Source organism: Nelusetta ayraudi, unplaced genomic scaffold, assembly GCF_046127955.1.
Source record: "Nelusetta ayraudi isolate G7.1 ecotype Tasmania unplaced genomic scaffold, CSIRO-AGI_Nayr_v1 ptg000004l, whole genome shotgun sequence".
Lineage (NCBI taxonomy): Eukaryota > Metazoa > Chordata > Actinopteri > Tetraodontiformes > Monacanthidae > Nelusetta > Nelusetta ayraudi.
Window position 1 is genome coordinate 6,493,953 of NW_027466054.1, and position 22,462 is coordinate 6,516,414.

The 22,462-nt window shown below is 46.7% G+C and overlaps 1 protein-coding gene across 5 annotated transcripts in view; it reads left to right on the plus strand.

Moving 5' to 3' along the window:
* ptprdb (protein tyrosine phosphatase receptor type Db) overlaps positions 1-20,255 on the plus strand; it is a 164,640-nt gene extending 144,385 nt beyond the window's left edge. For all 5 annotated transcript variants that reach the window (XM_076031193.1, XM_076031201.1, XM_076031209.1 and 2 more), the window contains 11 exons: positions 1,523-1,646; positions 3,504-3,679; positions 7,925-8,044; positions 9,193-9,347; positions 10,991-11,276; positions 16,260-16,438; positions 16,797-16,923; positions 17,661-17,786; positions 17,885-18,039; positions 19,089-19,224; positions 19,344-20,255. In XM_076031193.1, the coding sequence (XP_075887308.1) occupies positions 1,523-1,646; positions 3,504-3,679; positions 7,925-8,044; positions 9,193-9,347; positions 10,991-11,276; positions 16,260-16,438; positions 16,797-16,923; positions 17,661-17,786; positions 17,885-18,039; positions 19,089-19,224; positions 19,344-19,412 (1,653 nt within the window). In that variant the 3' untranslated portion in view covers positions 19,413-20,255. The remainder of the gene's footprint in view (positions 1-1,522; positions 1,647-3,503; positions 3,680-7,924; positions 8,045-9,192; positions 9,348-10,990; positions 11,277-16,259; positions 16,439-16,796; positions 16,924-17,660; positions 17,787-17,884; positions 18,040-19,088; positions 19,225-19,343) is intronic.
* The last annotated feature ends 2,207 nt before the right edge of the window (positions 20,256-22,462 follow it).

Here is a 22,462-nt window from a genome sequence, read left to right on the forward strand (position 1 = left end):
GGAGAAGAGGAGGCCAGAGATGACTGTGGTGTAATAATGAGACGCACATGATGTCGGCCCTGCAGACGCACGCGCACACACACGCACACACGCACGCACGCATCCAGCGCCACTCCTGTCCACTTTTTTTTTCCTCCTCCTCCTCCTCACGAAAAACCAAACTATAATTATGTGTCGTAAAATATTCAAAATTGCTAAATTGCCCCGGCTCCCTCCTCGGCCGTCCCTTTTCCATCGACAGCCCCTGTAATGACCTCACGTCTGCCGGCTCGCGAGCTAACAGCACAGCGGTTACCCCGTAATTACCCTCAAAGAACTTAATGTGTTGGTCGAGCGCAGCCACGCCAACCACCCCCTCCCTCCCCCTCCTCTCGGTGGAATGTAGTGTGACTTTTTTGTTGTTTTTTTTTGTTTTGTTTTTTTTACCATGTTTCTTTTTGTATGAGCGAGATTTTAGGGGGGCGTGAGGACAGCAGGGAATTGGGGGGGCAACTGGGTCCTGGTTGCCCGTTTATCGACATTCCGTTTATCGACACTGCCATTACACCCCCACCCACCCCCCACCGCCACCGCCATGGCAACAGCTCTTGAGGTTTCGTACACAGTTTCGCCATTCATGCAGTGCTTTTAAGCGGTGACAACACCACGATTTTCGTAGAGATTTTCTTCTTTTCCCGCTGGGCACAGAAAGCGGCCGCAATCATTTCTACGGCAGCCGTCCATCAAGACGTGTAATGTCACTCTGCGGCTTACACAGTGGGGGCCGCCAGGGGGCGCTCAGAAAGTTGCAGTGAAGTAGAGGAGAAAAAAATGCAAATAAGTAAATAACACATTTGAGTTATATTTTAATTATTATCAAGTATAAATTATATTTACTCATACATCATGAGATTGCCTGCCAGCCAAAAACATTGTTCATGGCGAGAGTGACGTTCCGGCTTGCGCCATTTATCGAGGTGATTTGCTCCTCAAGCGAGCTGAGCGAGTGCAAAATGAAAAGGTTTGTGACAAACAGACCGAAGGAAACAGACAAACAGCCCAGCTGTGGAAGACGCTGCTGCAAAAAACTGAAGAATTGGCCAACTAAAGTAAGAAAACATGAGGCAGCATACATTAGCCATGGCTTTACAGCAATACAGGAAAATGACCCTGATAATCAACATGTTAGTCGGTAGTATTATTATTCTAACAAATGAGACAATTATTGAATATCATATAAAAGTAAGTAAAACCATTCTAAAAGTTGGTGTTTCTTTACATATTTTGCAACAGCGTCTGTTGGTTTGTGGGCAGGTGGTCTAAGCTAATGCTGTCTTGGGGTCTGTAGTGTGGAAAGGTTTGGGAACCCCTGATGTAACTGACACCACAACACAGCTGTGAAAGCTTAGAATTAACCCTGTGTTTTTTTATATCAAAAGCAATGAGAGCGAAACACTTCTAGTGAAGCAACGCCCTCTGCACGTCTGTTCTTATTCTTTTTTTTTTACCCATCTAAGTCTAACTCTTCCCTCGTCCCCTCCAGTCCGTCGACCCCGGTCAGCAGTTCACGTGGGAGAACTCCAACCTGGAGGTGAACAAACCAAAGAACCGCTACGCCAACGTCATCGCCTACGACCACTCCAGGGTCATCCTCTCCAGCATTGAGGGTAAGATGCACGGCTCACGTCTTTTTCTGTCTTTGCTCATGCAGACGAGCAAGTGCCTGCTTCTCTTCCTGAGTGACTTCACTTCATTGCTTCGTTTGGTGCGCGTGAGCATGTACAGTTAAAATAGCAACGTTCGCAAATAGCTGCGGACAACGAGAATTAAAACCTGTGTCCGAGTGTTTCTGAATCATTTTGCGTGTGAAAGAGCTGCTGCCTTCCTCGAGGGACGGAGGGATGCTCGGTCCAGAAAGAGAGCGAGGGGGGGGGGAACCCTTTCATTAACATTAATCCAGCACCGACAAAGTGGCGTGCCTGCATCAGTACCGCCTCGCTTCCGTTGGCAGTGTGGGATTTGAAACACGCTCACCCACCTCTGCTGGGAAAGACCTAAGGCGGAGAAACTGGCAGCTCCAGTGCGGAGAGAGAGAGAGAGAGAGAGGAAGAGAGGGGAGGCAGTGGGAGGCCAAGCCCAAACAGATGAGCCTTATCTGGGCAGAGCATGTGTGAGCAGCCCTTCCACCCCCGCCTGTCCCGGAGCTCTGGCTGTCTGTCTCTCCTTTCAGCTTAGACGAACGCAAAACACTCAAGAGCATGTCCACACGCACGCACGCACGCACGCACGCACGCAGGATCGCGAAAAGGTTTAAAAAGGGAGAAAAAAAAAAGAAAACCATGCGCAGGACGTGCAGAAGCACTTTTGCTTTGAGTCTCCTCCGCGCACACTTGCTCCTGAATGCCGACTCCGAGGCTGCCGGGACACCGCAGTGTCTGGAAGTGTGCGCGAGCGCGCGTGAGAGTTTTATCTGCGGAGCGCTTCTGCTGTAGACCCTTGCAATAAAGTTGCGGCACATCAAAGCATTTAGCCAGGCTGTCTTTGAAAGAGTGCGGTTGATAAACATATGTTGGAAGCTTTTCTTACCATCTGTCCCCGTCCCATTTAATACAAGCTGTATAAACACCCTGTGCTCCCTCCGTGCGTGTGAGCGCGCGTGTCGTTTGGATTTTTGTGGTTGTGCGCGACTCAAGCTAACAAAATAAAGCTGCGAAACAGCCAATCAGAGGAGTTTCTCCCTGTCGGGGTTCAAGCTCTTGTCCTCTGCTGCTTTCAATGCAAACTGCTACGGGACGTCCCAGAAGGAGCTCCCCTGCCCGTCTTCATCAGAACCGGGTCGCAGCTCAGTGGATGCCCACACAATTGTGTGCGTGCGCGTGTGTGTGTGCATGTGTGCATGTTTGAGCTATGACTCAGTGATTTTTGGGATTATGGTATTAGGCCCCAGATGAGCAGGACTGATCCCAAATCAAACACACAGAGACGCTCCATCACATTGCAACACACACACACATACACACACACACACACACACACACACATACACACAATCCCTTCGAGGACAAGCAGTGTCAGCCGAGTCTTACACAGAGACGGCCTTACAGTCATGTTGCCATTCATAGCGACACATCCAGCCTCTGCTCAGATTAGACCCATGATCGTCTTAGCATGTATTATGAAGCAAGACGGCTAAACAATCCCACACCAAATGCCGCTTCACCCCATGAAAACCTCAATCCCCCGGCTGCGACCTCAGACGATCCGCACCCTTTATTACCGGGACGTAAACCTGCTGGACTTTAAATAATCCATACAGATTGATTCAGTGCGAACCGCGCTGGGATTCATCTGCGAAGGCGGACGGTGGATGTTTTCATTTGACCGGAGTCGTTCCACACTTGTGAACAGATAGGAGCGCTGATTATGTTTTGCTTTGATTCAACTCGCTGCTTCCCTTCCTCATCTTTTTCAAGCCCTTTTTTCGACAGCCATCGTGATTCACGCGAGTCCCTTCTGTCACGCAGGTGTCCCAGGTAGCGACTACATCAACGCCAACTACGTCGATGGCTACCGCCGGCAGAACGCCTACATTGCCACCCAGGGCTCGCTCCCCGAGACTTTCGGGGATTTCTGGAGAATGATCTGGGAGCAGCACACGGCCAATATTATCATGATGACCAAACTGGAAGAGAAGTCAAGGGTAAGACCAAGGCCGGGAGCGTGAGACGGAAAGGACAGGGCGGCAGAAGGAAACATCGTTTGGGTGGGACGGGATAGGATTGGGCAAATATTCGGATGTTGATGATTTTTTTATTTTAAACTTTCTTTTTAGGAGGGAAATGGTGAGAAGCGGGTACTTAAAGGTTAAGTGTGTAGTGTTTGGAAATCTTGTCAAGTGAGTACATTTTAGATTGCGGCACTCTACCCTCCCTCTCCCAAGCTTGCCAGTGAACTACGGTGGCCTGCGCAAAGAAAAACTTGGGTACCTCGTTCACCTTCTTCTTCACTGGTTTATTTGAGGACGCGAGCGTTCACCCTAAATATGAAACGCACTCTCAGGCGGGCTAGAGAGAGCAAGACCCTTGCACTATGTATATTCTCATATATATAAATAGAAACCGTTCTATGGGTAGCAAAACCAAATTACTTTTATTGTACCGCGAGTGAGATACACTTTTATGTTTTTATTGGCAGTATATTGAGCTTTTACCAATATAGAAATCATAAATCAATCCAAATTTTACACACTGGACCTTTAAGAGAGGTGGGCCACGAGTTGGCAGGACTGGAAGAGATTTAACATCCAAATGAGACAGACTGTAGAATGGCACAGATAATGACACAGATAATAAGACAGAATGGGTTGTAATAAATGATGTGGGGTGTTTTATGACAGTGCTAAAAGAGTGAGTATGGCGATAGACGAGGGATATTTATGGGTATTCCAGGGGGAACATGTTTCTCAAAAGCGACAAAAAAATGTCACCCCCTCTTCGATACATCAGTAGCATTTAATTTCCTTTGTGTGTGACACCTACCTTAAAAACTGGTTGCGTTATTTCTCCGGGACGTCCTGAAAAAAAAAAACATCTTTAAAGAAATGTCGGCAGGCGTCACAGATCTCAGAAGAGAGGGGAGACGCGCACGGTGCAAAGTGCATCTGGATGTTCCGCCGCCAGCGCCGGGAGTGTGTAGTGCAGCCGCGGCTTCAGCTACGGCATGACACGCTACAAAGAAAAGTGAAAAACGAGTGTGTTAAAATGGAAACGCGAGCGTCCGTTCGGACAAGATAACGGGCACCGGCGTGATTGGGTTATCATGTACCCTGAGGTTTGCGATTGTTAATTTTCAAAAAAGGAGTGTTAGCTTTGACCGGGTGTAACGGATGTGAGTCCAGGTGAATCTGGTAAAACGACGCAGGCAGGCTGACGACGTGCACAACAGTCATTCTTCTAAATAAAGGCATCATTCAAAGCCGGGACGTTGACCGTGCTGAAGGAATTAGCGCAATGCGATCAGTGGGGTGACTTTGTATTAGTCAGCATGAGATAGAACTCAGCAGGACTTTTAAAGGTCTTGTGTGTAAAATTTTTAAGGAAGCCCATCTGGCAACGCATTTTGAATTTAGGCCACTGTCACGAGGGCTTCCTTAGAAAAACTAGCTTAAAAAAGCTAACTAGGAGCAAGACCCTTGCTCTATGTACTTTCATATATATATATGAGAGCCATTTTAAGGGGAGGAAAACCAAATTACTTTGTTATACTGTGAGTATACACTTTTTTTTAATGTATTTTTTGGCAGTATGTAAAGCTTTTACCAAGATGAAAAATTATAAAGCCAAGATTTTACACACTGGACCTTTATCAAGACCTGGGAACTTACAAGTGCTCCTGTGTTAGCAGCAGACTTAGAAACCTCTCTGACTCAAGGCCGTTTCGCTGCTGTCGACAATGAGAGTGTCGCGTGAGAATGAACTCAGCAGATTTGTCTGGAGGTGTGAATCACGTTGACGTGCAAAAGCTGTTTTGTCCCCGAGCCCTGCTTCTCAGCAAAAAGAATAACTCTCCTTTTTTCCCTATTAACCTGTGTCTTGTGTTAAAAGCTCTGTGTCCTTTCCAACCTTTTTCCAACTGTCTCTGTTGTGTCTCTCCGACCCTCAGATGCCCTCTTATTTCTTCTCTAAGGCAAGACCTCTCTTTCTCTCCTTTGCTAACCTCTTTTTTTTTTTTAATGCAACCTCACCCCACACGGTTTTCTCCTTTCCTCCTTTTCCCTCCCTCGTGCCCCCCTTCCTTTTTTACTTGCTGTTTTTTTCCCTCCCTCCACTTTTTGTGCGATAGCCAGCGCATTAAACCAGAACGCAGCGCTGTTTCTTTTTTTCTCTTTTGGCGCTCGCCGTATAAGACTTGGCCGCTCTGCTGCGAACGCCTGAGTTCAGGAACAGTGCACGTCATGGATCCACAAGTCTTGAAGATCACGCGCTCAGCAGTTTTATTTTAATATTTTCCATGCGAGAGGACGTGTCTGTGAAAGACAAATGCAGTTCCCTCACACAGGGCCCTAAGAATTAGTGTGAGCGAGGTTGCCAAACATTCATAAAAGCTGCCGTTGCTATGCCAACATGACAAATCTCTATACGGCTACCACCAAATCATGTAAACTTAGCAGGCGGCAATCAAAATTCCCCAAACTCTTTGTTCTCTTTTCGGTTTGGAAAAATAAAAATGATTGACTCCCGTTTAGCGCCTCTCAATGTTCCGCCACAGTGTGTTGGAGATGGAACAAAACAGATGATCACAGATGGCCCCCTTTAATGGAACCTTGCCCAGTTTACCCCCCTTTTTTTTTTTTTTATTTTGCACCGATCAAGCCACACAGGAGGATCGTGCAGCCAACACACTGCAGCCCTCACACAGTCTGCTGCTTTTCACCTCAGTCTACCTGGCAGAGGTGGCTAAAGTATCCACATTCCGTGCTTGAGTAAAAGTACTGATTCAACTCCTCTGCTCAAGTAAAAGTAAGAAAATACAAGTTCTGAAATGTACTTAAATAAAACACATTAATGAAACACTACATTTATTGATACATTTATTGATTGATTTATTGATACATGTGCAAAAAATAAACAAATGAACTGACCAGAAGTCTTGGTGAGAATCTGGATCATTTTTAACAGCTTCACTACTCTCAGTCTTTTTTCCAACTGCAGTGCAACCAAAATGTATTCACTAATAGTTATGACAAGTGAGCCATTGTTGGAAGTTTACACTTTAAATAACAATAACTATTGTTATTTTCTACATGTTTATTTTTCTCTGTACTGAAAACTGAACAGTGACCCCAAAGCCGAGGTTCTGTAACACAATCTCCCTCTGAAAATAATCCTCTTTTATATTGAATTACACAATATCAGAGTTCATGGAGTTCAATGGCTCCACTTCAAGCAGCAACGACTGTGTAAATAATGTGTGAATCACTTTTAACAGAATTTGTATTAACACTTTTAAGCACAAATGTAACAAGCAGATTTTTCCAATGTAACAAGTAGAAAGTACTGATATTTTACATGCCAATGTAGGGAGCAAAAATAAAGAGTTGTCAAAAAAAAGAAACAGATACCTGAAAATTCTACTCAGGTATAGTAACAAAGTATTTGTACTTTGCTACTTCCCACCTCTGGTTGCACTTCTACATCGAACGGCGGAGCGACCGGCTCCTCTCCCGTCCCCGCCGTGTCTTAAGGTCTGGTGGGGGAAAACGACAGAAGAAGAGATGTAATTACAGTCCCAGGGCCAAAAAAAACACATAATCCCCAGCAGCAGTCTGGAGCAGTGGAATGCAGAGCTAGCCGAGCTCCGCTCCCTGCTGTCTTTGATGTGAGGGCTGGAGGGATCAGCACATAGCGTTTGGTTTGGCCTGATTCTGCCAAGTCCTCCACCACCACCACCACCTTTTTTTCCACCTCTGGGATTTCCCAACGTTCACACACACACACACACACACACACACACAAACGCACACCTACCTCTGTCTGTGTCTCTCTCTCTCTCAGTTTAAGGCTGAGTTGCAGAACTACAAATATGTCTCTGGGAGGTGAAGGTTTCAGGGTGGCACATGTGATCAGCAGAGAGGCTGAACTCAGCCCCCCTCTCCCCCCCAGCCCCCCAGGCCCCCCCTCACCTGTCTCCCTGTCACTCTCCCGCCCACACGCTCACTAAAACCTCTTGCGCACTCAGGGTCGTTGCTACCTGCACAATTTTATTTTAGTTTTCTCAACCAGCGTCGCTGTCTTGACTCTTGTCTCTCTCACTTGTCCAACACGTGCGCACCTGTCACAAAATGTACACACAGTGTTGTTCTCTGCCTACCGCCCGGCCTCTTGTCACATCTGCTTCCCTCCGCCTCCCCCCTCCTCCTCCCCTCCCCCCGCTTCCTCCCCCGCAGGTGAAGTGCGACCAGTACTGGCCGACGCGCGGCACCGAGACCTACGGCCTCATCCAGGTCACTCTGCTGGACACAGTGGAGCTGGCAACCTATTCCGTCAGGACCTTCGCTCTCTACAAGGTAACATGGCATGTGCAGCCGGCTGTAATGGGGTCTGCCGCGTATTGATTCGCTGAAATATTCATGCGCGCCGGTCCGGGGGCGGCTGGCGAGGTGGAGATGTGTGTTTACGCTTTGCTCTGGGGGCCGTGTCGGGGTTTGTGCGCAAACATCCAGGCGCCCGACATTGGCATTTAAATCAATCTGGGTTGTTGGTTGTTGGTTGTTTTGTTTTTTTTCTTTGCTTTTCAAACAAAAATATAGATCTTTCGATTTAGGACATTCAATAGGGGTCACGTTCGAGTCGGAAAAGGTCCAGTTTGATGGAGCGTCGTCTCGCAATAAGTGACACGCTGTCAGATTCAGGACGTAACTGCTGTTCCCCTCACGTAGCTGTTTTCCAAATGTTAAGGTAAATTGGGCAAAATGTCAACAAAATCAGCAAAACATTTAGTGCTTTTTTCCCCTGCATCGACAACGGCATTATCACAGGCAAAGCCAGTAAATCCAAACCAAACTCCAGTATGTGTATGTTTCTGTATATTTCTTGAACTGGTTTTGCTTTGGTTCTGGAGACTTGTGCAGTTAGTTCTGTCACCAGTCCCAAGAGACCAGGGCCAACACTGAGCACTGCCACCGAGTCATCAAAAAACATCATGCAATGTGAAGAGGAAACCTCTTCGCTCTGCAGGCCCGCCCTAGTGAAGGAGAGTTCCACTGTCCTAAAGCTGTCTTGATGCCATTTGAGCTGCAATATTGCCATTTGAATATTTATTGATTGTATTGGACATTGATTGGTCATTTACACCGACAATATATTTAAGGATTAGGTCATGTTTGGATTTTCCCCATCGTCCCACTGACACTTTGAGTGACATGTCCCTTTAATATATGCTTTGTATGTACAATAGTGCATCTTTGAACATGCACCGGGCAGTCCTGAGTGATTCTATTAAGTAAAATATAAATCGAGATCATCGTTCACCTTGTTCAAATAACATCAAAAAACTGATGCAAGCCAAGTCCTGTTGCGTTACACTTAGGCTCCACCCCTTCTTTTGAGGCAGTCTTTTTTTTCTTGTTATTGACCGAGAGTGAAATATGTATACCTACTACGAATATTTCATCACCGCTGACCCTTTACCACTGTGGTCCGTCCATTCGTTCAGAGTGGCTCCAATGAGAAGCGTGAAGTTCGTCACTTCCAGTTCACGGCCTGGCCGGATCACGGGGTCCCCGAACACCCCACACCCTTCCTGGCTTTCCTGCGCCGGGTGAAGGCCTGCAACCCTCCAGACGCCGGTCCCATGATCGTCCACTGCAGGTGTGTTTTTTGCGTCAACGTCTTCATGTCATCTGGCCATTTACTCGCCTGTAGCAGCTCCTCAGATGACCGCAGCAGACCAAAGAGAAAACAAAATCTCGCTCCTCGGCTACATGCGTGCGCTTGCAAGGAAACACATGCTGTTTTTCTTGGCGGTGTCTTTTTTTGCTTCTTTTTTTTTATTTTAAAGCCTGGAAGTCACGGAAATTCAAGTCCAATACCTCTCGTATAAAATCATTCAGAGGTCTTGCACTGAAATCCGATTGACCTGCTATTATGCAAACCTCAAACCCTCCTGGCCGCCTCAGTCTCCCGCATTCCTCACTTAGAACGTCCATCATCTCTGAGGTTTAACAACAGCAGCAGCTGCTGTGCTCACCCTGTTTTCCATAAGAAGCTTGCAGCGTTAACTGTTTGCTGCGAAGGCGCCCGTAGAATCCCGGTTCACAAGCTTAAATTCAAATGAGCCGAGGTCTGAGCGAAACTGAGCGACGTTGAGGCCCCGAAACTGGAACAGGGCCGCCGTTGCTTTGAGCGGCGAGCGAAGGATGGAAGAAGATAGAGGGAGGTGTCTGGAGAACCGAGCCAAATCTCCCGAGAGGAAGAATTAGTGATGTATGGACGTAAAAGTGAGCGGACGGACGGAAGGGAGAGAGGAGGTGGAGGAGGGAGGGCGAATTGAGACATGATTGAGAGGGAGAGCGAGCGAGGGGCCGGGAGTTAGAGGAGGAGATGGATGTCGAGTGAGACGGGGAAGGTGAGGTCAACCCCAGGACGCGGTGACTGGAAAATGATGAATTACGGAAAAGGCATTGAAAAAAAACTGGAGAGAAAATGGAGTCGAAAGCGACGAACAAATGTGCGAGCGGGCAGAAAGTGGTGGGGCTGGCAGGAGGAGGGTACTTAGAGAGAAAGATAAAGAAAAAGGAGACGAGGATGGCTGGTGGTGGTGGTGGTGGTGGTGGTGGTGGGAGGGGTTAGAAAGGTTGGCAGGATAGCAGCTCCTCCTAATCTTCCGCAGCAGTCGCAGGGAGTATCTAACAGGATTATCAGTCAAATTTAATTATGTCGGCAAGACTCCATCATTATGTGCCTTAGCGCATTACCCAGCTTCTGTATCAAACAATGAAGCCCAATCTCATTCCACCTGTACAGCACACACACACACACTCACACACAGGCTGATAGAAATTTACCTATATGAAGAGGCTTTTATTCACTTGCAGAAACCTGCTTGGTCAGAGCGTTTTCACCATTCAGGTACCAGCGCAGCAAAAATTAAAAAAAAGTGAAGTGTTTGGGTGGGATAGCGAAATGTATTATTACCTGGCCGGATTGGGTGTCGATAGCCGACCGGTATCTCACTCACGTCAGTCAGACTGTTGACGCTGAGTCATCGCTGATGTCAGGGTTTTTTTTCCTATTTGTCCGAAATATTGCTGTGTGGCTTCTTTGTGATATTATGTCAAGTCTTGTACATTATATTAGCTTTTAGGGGGAGGGGGGAGGGGAGCACCAAGACAAAGGATGTTTTGTTTTTTTTTAATTTATTAGGGACTGAGCTTCAGCGCTAGACCAGCTCTGGAATGTGTTTGTTTTTTTTCGTCGCCTCACCTCATTTCACCCTCCCGCCTCGTGCTCAGCGCCGGCGTGGGCCGCACCGGCTGCTTTATCGTCATCGACGCCATGGCCGAGCGGATCAAGCACGAGAAGACGCTGGACATCTACGGCCACGTCACGCTGATGCGCTCCCAGAGGAACTACATGGTGCAGACGGAGGACCAGTACATCTTCATTCACGACGCGCTGCTGGAGGCGGTGACCTGCGGCAACACCGAGGTCCCCGCCCGGAACCTCTACTCCTACATCCAGAGGCTGACGCAGATCGAGCCGGGGGAGAACGTCACCGGCATGGAGCTGGAGTTCAAGGTGAGGGCGCCCGGCCAGCGGCTTCCCCACTGGATCCACAGTGGGACGGTAAATGACGGGTGACCTTTTCCGAGAGTGGTCTTGACCGCAGACGTCACGGTCAGCGACAAAGCAGCTTCTCAGGTTGCTGCGTCAGGAGGTTTGAATTAACGGTACAGACGGCGGTGGAAGAAGTACTCAGATTAAATTAAAAGTCCTGCCTTTATATTTCTACCTTGAGGCTGCTGGGAAGTCTTCTTATTTTTTTTGGCGGCAAACACAGCGCTTGTTGTTTTGTTTTTTTCTTCAGACCCAGAAGCCAAAGAGTTTGGGGACCATTTATTTAATCTTTAACAGTAAAGAGTTGTGTAAAAGTTTATTAAAGTAATCTCAAGCTGTCAAATAAATGCAGTGGAGTAGAGAGTGTAATATTTCCCAAGGAATTGAACTGTAAAGTTTTGTTAAATGCACTGTGTGAAATACAGAGAAATTAGGGGGTGGGGGGGTCGGACCACCCTGTATGTCGTATGTATTTAACTTCACCCTGTCAAATATTCCAAGGTATATTAAGGTAGTTGAACAACTAGAATCCATGTGTACTGAAAGATGATTAATTGCATTAGTTCAAATGGATGACTGCTTGATTGAACCAAGATTAGATTGAACTCAGATTAGATTGAATTTATAGAGCCATCGTGACCAAAAGGGAAGGAAATTGTTGCCATTGTTTTTGTGCCAAACAAAGAGTAAATTGCAACTTTGAAGCATTTAGGATTTAAAAAAATTATAATACCACCTGTATTTTCCATGGTTGTTATGCAGGCTTAATACTTAGAGCAGAGGCGGTGGTGGGTTATACATTTAGGCACTGTTCTATGAAGGAAGCAGGGAGACAGATGGCGGCAGGAGGACAGTAGATCAGTGAAGAGGCAGGAAGGTGAGGTGAGTGAGAAAGGAGGCTACACTTAATGATGAATTACCATAATACCAGATGTTTAGGTAGTAAGTAATAAGCAGTACGTTAGTAAGTAGTAATTTTATAAACTGATGGGAAGCACACCTGTCACATGCTGTTTTTCTCAACTAATATGCTAGGAGCCAGAAAGAAATATCACAGGCCTAAATATGCACAACCTTCTGCTTCCATGAAACTTGTGAAAAAAAGAAAAATAGAAGAATGCGTAGCTTTTTGTGAATGTTTTGCAGTGCAATTATTTATGACATATTTCTGTGCAAACCAGTTCTGGATCTTCCAGCTTTGTGATTTGCGTCCACAACAATGTTAAACTTCCACCTACGCCCTTGCTTACAGGTTTGCGGCAACACAACAACTATGCAACGCAATCGTGTCTCAGGAGGAATCCAATGAGTGCTTTGTGTATGTCGCCTCCTTGTGGCCACGCCATCACTCATACGTTGACAGTCGGGCGTCAGCGACAGCCAGCGCAAGCTCTTGCAGTGCCGTGGCTAGTCAGGTGGATGATGGTAGGCAGTGGCCTCCACTTACCAATGACGGTCTGTTTCTTATGGAAACAGGTTGAAGTAGAGAAATAGGGTTATTAATATTTGCTATTATTTAGCTAGCATTACTTTTGATAGCGAACATTCCTCAAGTAAACCTTAGCTGGCGAGCTAGCCATGAAGAAATCGTCATTTAAAAAATCGAAAGTGTCGAATCACTAAATGTCCCCCTTACTATAAGCAAACAAAGGTTCTATGGGGGAACAGTTATGCCCAAACCTAGTTTGAGCGACATGTAACATCTCACCCTAACTTCGTAGTTTGGGAATTAGAGCTTGATTTGTACTCTTGTTTGTTCACTGTATGTCAGCAGACAGTTGCATCTTGTAGGCATTCCTTCTTCTTCCCCAGTTTAATTGACTCGACAAAATAAATAATAAATTTGCAGGCAGAGAACACTCAGGGAGGTGAAGGTGCAACACTCTAGTAAGGGCAGCATTTTTACTTCTGGTGAGTTTCGCTGGATTCGTCAGTAGCCAGATGTGACATTGGCCATTGTGTATTGCATGATACGTGCACCTTCGTTTATCCGTGCACAAACAGCTGCTAAATGTTGGCAGGTAAGGCTCGCAGGCTGCTAACGCACCGTCGGGCTGAACAGCCACTTTTAACAAGGAGAGAAGCAGCTCTTTGTGACACATCAAGGGCAAAGTCCTCCTTCTACATTGTTCATTGAAATGTCCTCATATCTTGAGGAGATGGTGCCCATTACATCACAGTGAGCCGTGGCGTGGCATCCACAGTAGCTTCTGCAATGTGAGGTGGTCTCCGACTCTCTCATTGAGCAGGAATGCGTCCAGCCTTTTCCACCTCAGAATGCGGTCTGAGTGATCGCATTTCAAATGTGTCCTCAATGACTCTCGGGCATTCCTGCTCACCATTCACGCCGGATCAAATCCTCTCGGATAGATTGTTGCAGCAGGGCCTGTCTGCCTTCCGCTGTGTAAAACATCTCAATTTGATCAAAAGGGTTTTGAACAACTTCTGCGTGTCGTGTTTACGGCTAAGACTTGTAGAGGAGGGGGAGAGGGGTGGCAGGAAGTCAAGATTTTATCCCAGAAAATGAAACTGACCGGGAGAGTCGCTACACCGTTCCAGAAAAACACTTAGGTTAAAGTTGAGGTTCAACTCGATTTCTTGACTTTTGGAATAGCAGCTCGCTGAACGGCAACCCGCTCTCCCTCATAAGAGAGAGGGTTGATCCCCTGACACGTCTGCAGAAGACAGAGGGTCTTATCTAATGTTGGCTCTGATAGCCGCTGAGCATCGCCGAGGCTGTTAGCAGCTGCCCCCTCTGAGCGTTTCATAAAGTGGGGATGGATGGTTGGATTTAGGGGGAGATTATGGGATTGCACCTTTCGAATCAAAGATAAAGCTCCTCTCCTCTGGTCCTTCTGGAAGGCATCGCGATGACGTACCACTGAGCCTACCGAGCGGGGGGACAGCCGAGGACGGAAAATTGCACTCGATGATCTGAGCTCATGTGGACATTAACAAATATTTAGGCAGAAGGTGGTGAGCGTGTGAGCGATTGAAATGATCATTGAGCGTCTTCCCATTCATCCTCGCTGGTTGTTTTGGTTTTTTACACTTTAAACTTAGACTAAGAAAGACCTGCGGGGACGAGGGGTAGTGCTCAAAATACAGAAGGGTCTGGGGGGTATGACCCTCCCGATTAACCCATGAGACCCCATGAAAGCTACAAAGCAAAATTTTAAGGGGGTCTCATAATTTTTTTTAAAAATTGGTCATTAAAATATCTAATAATTAAGATATTATTCAGGTTTACACCTCGCAGAAGGTCCAGCTCAGTGGTCTCGTGGAAGAGTGTCCGCCCTGCTTGGCACTCAGTACTCGACTTGGAGGGTTGGATCACCCAATGATTCCCAGGCACGGCACTGCCGCTGCCCACTGCTGCCTCAGGGGACGGGTCAGATGCGGACAATTTTCTCATCCTTCTGGATGTGACAATCACTGACGTTTCAGTATGAATGAAAGGTGATGTTAGCAGCTCTGATGCCAAGAGGCTACGAAGTTGCATCCATGAAATACTGTCAGGTTATTATAGGCCTCCTGCATGTTAAGGAAATTTAGATTGGTATTGAGTAACAATCAGGAATATTGAGGAGTATTTTGTACACTGGAGGTGTGGTGGGGGGTGTACAGGTATGCGCAGCGCTGGAGGCATGTGGCTTCAATTATTCCCCGCCATGGTTTATGTCTGCGCCGACACTGAAGAGGGCAAAGTAAACACAGCAGCACCACTCGAAGCAATCTCCCACCATCCGACGCTCTGGCATTCTCGCCCTAATGGCGACGGCCTCGCTCGGAATGACAATGAAGCGAACCGCCCCCCCCACCCTCCCACCCCCTCGCCGAGCTGTTTTCTCAGCCCCGGCGTTGATGTGAAACATATGGCTCCATTGTCCCCAGCCCGACTGCATTTCATCACACTGAGGCAGCACTTTCCACCTTCATCAACAAAAGCAGACAAAACTTGCTTACGGAGCAGCAACAGCAGCAGTCAGTCAGTCAGCAGTGTCGCGTCCATCAAAAAAAAAAAAGTTGACGCGTGTGTGAGAAAAGACAGATTTAAATGTCGGCATCGGGTTATCCGACGCCGTTCCAAGTGGCGCTGTTTTTGTTTCCGTCTCAGCAGAAAGTTTTTCTGCGTGGGGTTTTTAAGGAGATGGCCAACGAACATGGCTCCGTTTCCAAGCTCAACAGATGGCGCGTTTAGCAGGCGTCGCATCAAAGCTTGGGTCGGCGGAGACTCGGCTGTCGCTCCTCCAGATGAACCGGTGAACTCGAGTGTGGGATTTTCCGCTCTGGTGTCGTCTGGAAGGAAACGAGCCGCTCGCAGTTTCAGTTTCCCACAGCGTTCCGGGAGCCTGGATGTCGGTGGCTGGGCTCTCCATTGTTCCGCCCTCCCCCAGCCTGCGGTTTCTCCCTGTTTGTTCTATAACGGAGGAGTGCGTAGTATGTGTCCGCATATGTGATCCGTGCGAGGCTGTTCCGAGGTTCACGTACGTGCGCTGAGACGCTGTGGGGCCTCACGGTTGACTGTTGACTTTCTGCTTCCTCCTCACACTCATCTTATTATATTCCGTCTCCCGTTCCAGATGACTGCCCCCCCCCACTCACTCCCATGTCATCGGCCCTCTCTTGTTGATTTAGTTCAAGATTTCTGTCTAAATGCGATCCCCAGGGGGCGCCGTGTCAGCCTCTAAATTAGACGTCCTGTCTCGGAGAGGAAAACCGCCGCTTGTGTTAAATGCATCAGAAAAATGTCTTCAGAGTCCAAATGTTTTCATTTGTTCCTTAATCCTCTGTTTTTATTGCTCCTTCCTTCCTTCCCTTGCACTCTGTTCTCCTGTTCTGTATATTATCCACTGCTGCCAAGACTTTCTCTTTTTTAACCCACAACCTAAGAATCTTTAACACTTCCCCTCAATGAATCGTTCTTTTTCTTTCTTCTTCCAGCGTCTGGCCAGTGCCAAGGCCCACACATCACGCTTTGTGAGTGCCAACCTGCCGTGCAACAAGTTCAAGAACCGGCTGGTGAACATCATGCCCTATGAGACCACGCGGGTGTGCCTGCAGCCAATCAGGGGGGTGGAGGGATCTGACTACATCAATGCCAGCTTCATCGATGGATACAGGTCAGGAACATTTTTCTTTTTCTTTTTTTCTGTCTTCAGTGTTTATGCTTCTCCGCTCTGTCTTTCCTCTCATTCTTTTCTGTTTCTGGCACCTTTCAGCCTTAATTTGGGTGTCAGGATTTGCTTGAGGTCTCGCGTGTTTCCCTGACACTTACCCCTCGCTGTGTGCTCTCGGTGGGCTATGAGAGTGTCTCCCTAGACAGATAGCAATGCTATTATTTGGTGCTATAAAAAAGCTTAATGTTGATGACATGAAGTTGGCATCATGCAGCCTAATTCAGCTGCTGTTGGCTGATTCTAATATCCAACAGACTCAGAGAGCTGTCTAATGTGTTATTTGTCCAATCTGATTTTGTAGGCAGCAGAAGGCCTACATAGCAACCCAAGGCCCACTGGCAGAGACCACAGAGGACTACTGGAGGATGCTGTGGGAGCACAACTCCACCATTGTCGTCATGCTAACCAAACTGCGAGAAATGGGACGGGTACGAAAAGAAACACACGTATACTGTCCGTTCATTTGTAGTTTTGAGTAGGATGGAGATGCTGTGCGGCCAGACAGCAGCCGTGTGAAGGTACTTCGCCAGGCTGAAACTGACTGCATACCTTTAGAGGAATGTGTCAAATGGTCGTCATCCATGTGAACCAAACATTGAAATCGAAAACGTCTCACTGTGGCTTTCTCATTTTTTTCAAAGATGTGAACTTGAGAAGCTTAGTTCCATGTGAAAATATTTGGATTACCGTGTCAAATTAAATGGTAATGTTACCATTAACCACAAGGTCATTAAACTCCACTTCTCGGAAGTCAACACTTTATTCTAACCCGACCTTGAGCTTTAATTACAGATGTGTGTATACTGGTAAGAAAGGAAAATCTGGAGACTTAAAACTCATGATTCATGTCCTTACATCAGGGCAGTTTTACGATTGAATGATTCGCATCCAGACATTATGGGAACACCCAACGTCATTCGCAGAGCATTAATGCCTTTTTTCAACATGGCTAAAAAGAAAATGTTGTGATCGTCCAAGCAGAACGCTGCTAACAATAGCAATATTCTAAATCAGTGATTCTCACGGTGGGACAGATTATCTCAAACAAGGTAAATATCCAGCATTAACATGAGATATCTACGAGTGAAAATTCACTCATGACAAAAAGAAACTGTGGCGTGATGTCGAATTCTCAGAAGAAGCCTCTGTTCTTCCTGCCCTGCAGGAGAAGTGTCACCAGTACTGGCCTGCAGAGCGCTCGGCCAGGTACCAGTACTTCGTTGTGGATCCCATGGCTGAGTACAACATGCCCCAGTACATTCTTCGAGAGTTTAAAGTCACAGATGCAAGGGTGAGTCATCACTGTGTGTTCCAGCCTGTGCGACTGTGTGCTGCATTAAGACATTTATTCAAAAAAAAAAAAAAAAAAAAAAACTTCTCCCGATGCAGGATGGCCAGTCGAGGACAGTTCGTCAGTTCCAGTTCACTGATTGGCCAGAACAAGGAGTGCCAAAGTCGGGGGAGGGATTCATCGATTTCATTGGCCAGGTGCACAAAACTAAAGAACAGTTTGGCCAGGACGGGCCAATTTCTGTGCACTGCAGGTGAGACCTTCTTCTCCCACTACACTGACAATTTATACGATTTATATGGCCCATCCATATTTGATGTCATAAAGGTGGAATTTTACCCCAGGGAAAATGTCATTTGAACTCATTAAGGTCCCCACATTACACCCATTTTCAGATCTTTGTTCTCCCGTATTCTGTTCATGCGTCGTGAAATAATTCATCAGCCGAAAACCTCTATGGACTCTAACTGATTATCTGTCTTACGTGTCCTTTGTGACATCACAAAGGGCACACATTCTACTAAAACTGGACCAATCAAAAGACGTAAGGCAATCAAAAAAAAAAACTATGTGCCTGACAAAAGACACACAAAGGTTCAGCGTAATGGTCAACATTGTTGAAGTCTTGGTTCACAGCTGTGATGTTTTCACGAACAACACCACAAATGGAGCATCTGACTGGAGAAGCAATCTACAGCTCCAAGCTCACAGGCACATAACCACCCACTGTCTTCGCAGCACTCACATGTATTTGCACGCATTTCCCTGCTTCTGCATTAAAGAAACGCATGATGTCAAAGTGTTTGAGTGCGTCAGCGACTGTACCAAAATAAAAACCATACTAGGTGCAATTCTAACATTATTTTAATGGATTGCAGCTCTAACTGCTGATGTCGCCTTCATGTTGCGTATAGAAGTGTGGACACAGGCAGTTTTATTCAGAGGTGGCAAAAGTATTCACATTCTGTACTTAAGTTAAAGTATGGATATTTGTGTAAGAAACATTACTTTGGTTCTGAAATGTACTTATAGAAGTTAAAGAAATTTTTTTGGCCGTTAATGAAATAATATATAGTTTTGCAAATATGAAAAAGTTAACAGAAAGACAGAATAATCTGGACTGAACTGTCCAGAAGTCTTGCATGAGCATCTGGATCATTTTAAACAGCTTAGGTAGTCCTCCTTTTTAACGACAGTCCAAGCAAACAGTCATCAGTATTAGTTGCAACCGGTGAGACATTACTGGAAAGAAAAAGAAAAAACAGCACTAATCGTATGTGTTTACACCTGTGTACCCACCAGCGCTGGAGTGGGCCGGACGGGCGTGTTCATCACCCTCAGCATAGTGCTGGAGCGGATGAGGTACGAGGGGGTGGTGGACATCTTCCAGACGGTCAAGATGCTGCGTACCCAGAGACCTGCCACCGTCCAGACGGAGGTGAGTGAGCCTTCCTCCATCATCATCATCATCATCATCATCATCATCATCATAACCACCAACACAAACAGCCATTCTTACCCTGACCCCTAACCCCTTGCTCCCCTCCGTCCGCCCAGGACCAGTACCAGTTCTGCTACCGGGCCAGTCTGGAGTACCTGGGAAGCTTTGACCACTATGCAACATAAAGCCGGCGGTCGTCTCTGGCGCCACATCCCGCCTGGCCGCGATGTGTCCCTGAGGATTTTTTCACCCGCCGCCGCCGCCGCCGCACACAGAGTTGAAGCGGGAGGACCATCAGCTTATCCCAGAAACAAGCACCTCTAACTGAGCCATAGCAACCTACTTGACGGGGGTGTCTCCTTCCACCCTCGGCCCAAACACGCACCCATTGGTCAGTCCGGAAAGACGCGTCAATCGATCAGATGTTTGAGTTCTAACTCGTTACAGTGCTTTTTTTGTGAGCACCCCGATTTGCTTTACATTGTTTGGGTGTGGAACTTTCACCTCGACCACCACCAGTGTAGCACCACCAACCCGAGTAAACGGACCTTTGGCTACAGTACTTAGCTGTCACAGATTAGATTTTTTTTTTATACATATATATATATATATATATATATACCTTGGAGGACTGTGGAGAATGGAGAGTCTGCAAGTCCGTCTTCGGGGAAGTCTTGTGGACTGAAAGAACTGGGACTCTAGAGCACCAGGGAATTGCCAACGGGAGACTGAAAACACAGAGCACACAGTATTAAGAAGACAAAGAAAACACAACCCAAAAAAAAAGACACAAGAAGTTTTGTTTGTTTTTTTCCAGTTTCGTTTGGGAAGCAGACTCTCGTTTCCGGCAAATGAAGAAGACGAAGATGTTTCTACCATACAGTAATAAAAAAAAAAACACCAATTCAACCTTTAAGATAAGGGAAATGTAACAGAGGTTTAAAATGCATACCACAAAGGAAAACATTCATTTAGTTTTTTAGAAAGATATAGATATGTGACTATCTTGTTTTGTTTTTGTTTGTTTTTTTAAAAAAAAGAAAAAAGAAACCTGGGTATTTCATGTGGCACGTTTCTTGTTTTGTTTTTGTTGACTTGTTTTTCACAGATTCATGACTCTCTGTCCCCGCCGATCGTTCAAAGGCCACGTTTTTATTTTGCCCTTTCGTTCTCATGTCCCTCCGTAACTCCAACGAGCTGTAGCCGTTACTGTTTTTCTTATGTTGTTCTCATTTTTTTTTGTTTGTATGTTTCAAGCGATACGATACTTTTTCAAAGTGTACAATCAAAAAAAAAATTGTGTGGAGAAACGTTCACAAAGAACACGGCCACTGAGTGTCACTCTCTTGTACTCTCTGCCCGCGCGCACCACGCACACGGCATGAACACAGCACTCTCGGCCTCAGCGCCACCTGGAGCTAGTGACGGAAGATTGGGGGGAGGGGGGTGCGACCCCACCATATGTGCACAGGAAGCGAAAGAGAACAGAAAAGATTTTTAAAAATTATAAATTAATTAAAACACAAACACACACACGCAACACACACACAACCATTGTGTCTGTACGAGCTTCACAAAGATGTCTTGTCTGGAGCAGGGAAAGATAGAAAGCATGAGGGATGAGGGATGAGGGATGAGGGATGAGGGAAGGAACAAAGGGAGGGAGGGACGGCGGGAGGGTAGTGGCGGGGGGGGCATCCTCACTGGAATGCTCACCTATGACTTTTCTCTTTGTCTGATTCAGTGTGCAATAAGTAGATATATTATATCGATATATATATATTTTTGTGTGTGTGTGTCCGGTCACTCGGTGCGGCTACATCCCATAATGACGATGATGATGACGACGATGGTGATGAGGATGATGAAGGTGCCATCGTTCCCCCAGAAACGTCGATGTCAAGCACCACCGTCTGTGTGTCTGCAGAGGAACCTTCCTCCAGCTCCCATCTCACCGTCACACCTAAAACAAACAAACAAAAATTAACAAAAAATAAACAAACAAAGCGACGACCGGCCGAGCTCATCTGTCAAACAGCATCTAATGAGTCTTTTTATTATTATTATTTTGGATTGCTAGTGCCTTATATTACACGCCTATTTTGATAAACGTTACTTTGAAGGGTTCTATGTGTATTTTACCTGCGTATGCTCGTGTACACGTGTACTGAATGTTACTGTTTGTATGGTTTTGTTACGTTACAGTACGAAGTATCCTGTAGGTTTCCTGGTCCTCGACTGCAAGGTGTTTGGGTTTTGTTTTCGTTTGGTTCTGTATGGGAAGAAGAGGCTCTCTGCGTCCGGCCGCATGGTTCCGCTCAACGCTGCTTCAAGTCTTGATCAAAATAAGACACAAGGACTCGCGTTCTGCCACAAGAACGGGTTCAAAAACGGCTCTCCATGTTCACTCGCTCAAACTTAGTGCGTATGTGTGTGTGTGTGTGTGTGTGTGTGTGTATATATATATATAAACTATACATATATATACATATAAGGTCTTTCTTCGGGGCCTCAGTTTGCCTGCAGTGACATTTCTTTGCCACGCTCACAACCTTGTTTCTGGCGCCGACTGTGAGCCGCCTCGGCCACCTCCGTACAGGCAGCAGCGACTTTTCTCAGTCACAACCCGGGCTCCCGACGGCTAAACAAGCAGCCGCGCGCGCGGTTGTAGATTCCCGCCCGACACCGAACTCGGACTGGTCCGTCGGTCCGGCCGACGTCTGCGGCTCGATGTATTTCGCTTTGGCAACAAACGGCAGCGGAGATGTTCAGGTGCTACCGCCTCCGAAGCTAAAAGAAAACAATAGCAACGTCCTGTTTTGTGTCTCCGGCGAGGCTCGGCCATATCTGCCACTGTCGACCGTGTTTCCCGGCATTTCAGAAGCAACTTGTCGTCGTTGTTCCTCCTTTTTGTTCTTTCTTTCTTTTCTTTTTTTGTTCTTCGTATGCATGGTACCACTTTTGAGATGCCCCCCTCCCCTCTCCCCTTTGGTCGCACCTGTTGAGGGGAAGACTTGCACTTTCTCTCTTTGTACTATGCACTAATACTTATTAGGTACCCTTTTATCTCTAATGAGACGCCCCCCTCCCCCCGCCCACTACACACAAACAAACAAACACACACACACACACACACACACACACACACACACACACACACACACAGGAGTTTTTACTTGAACTCGGCAAAGGACGGACCCTGTGAAGCTCACTTGGTTGTGTATATGTAAATAAC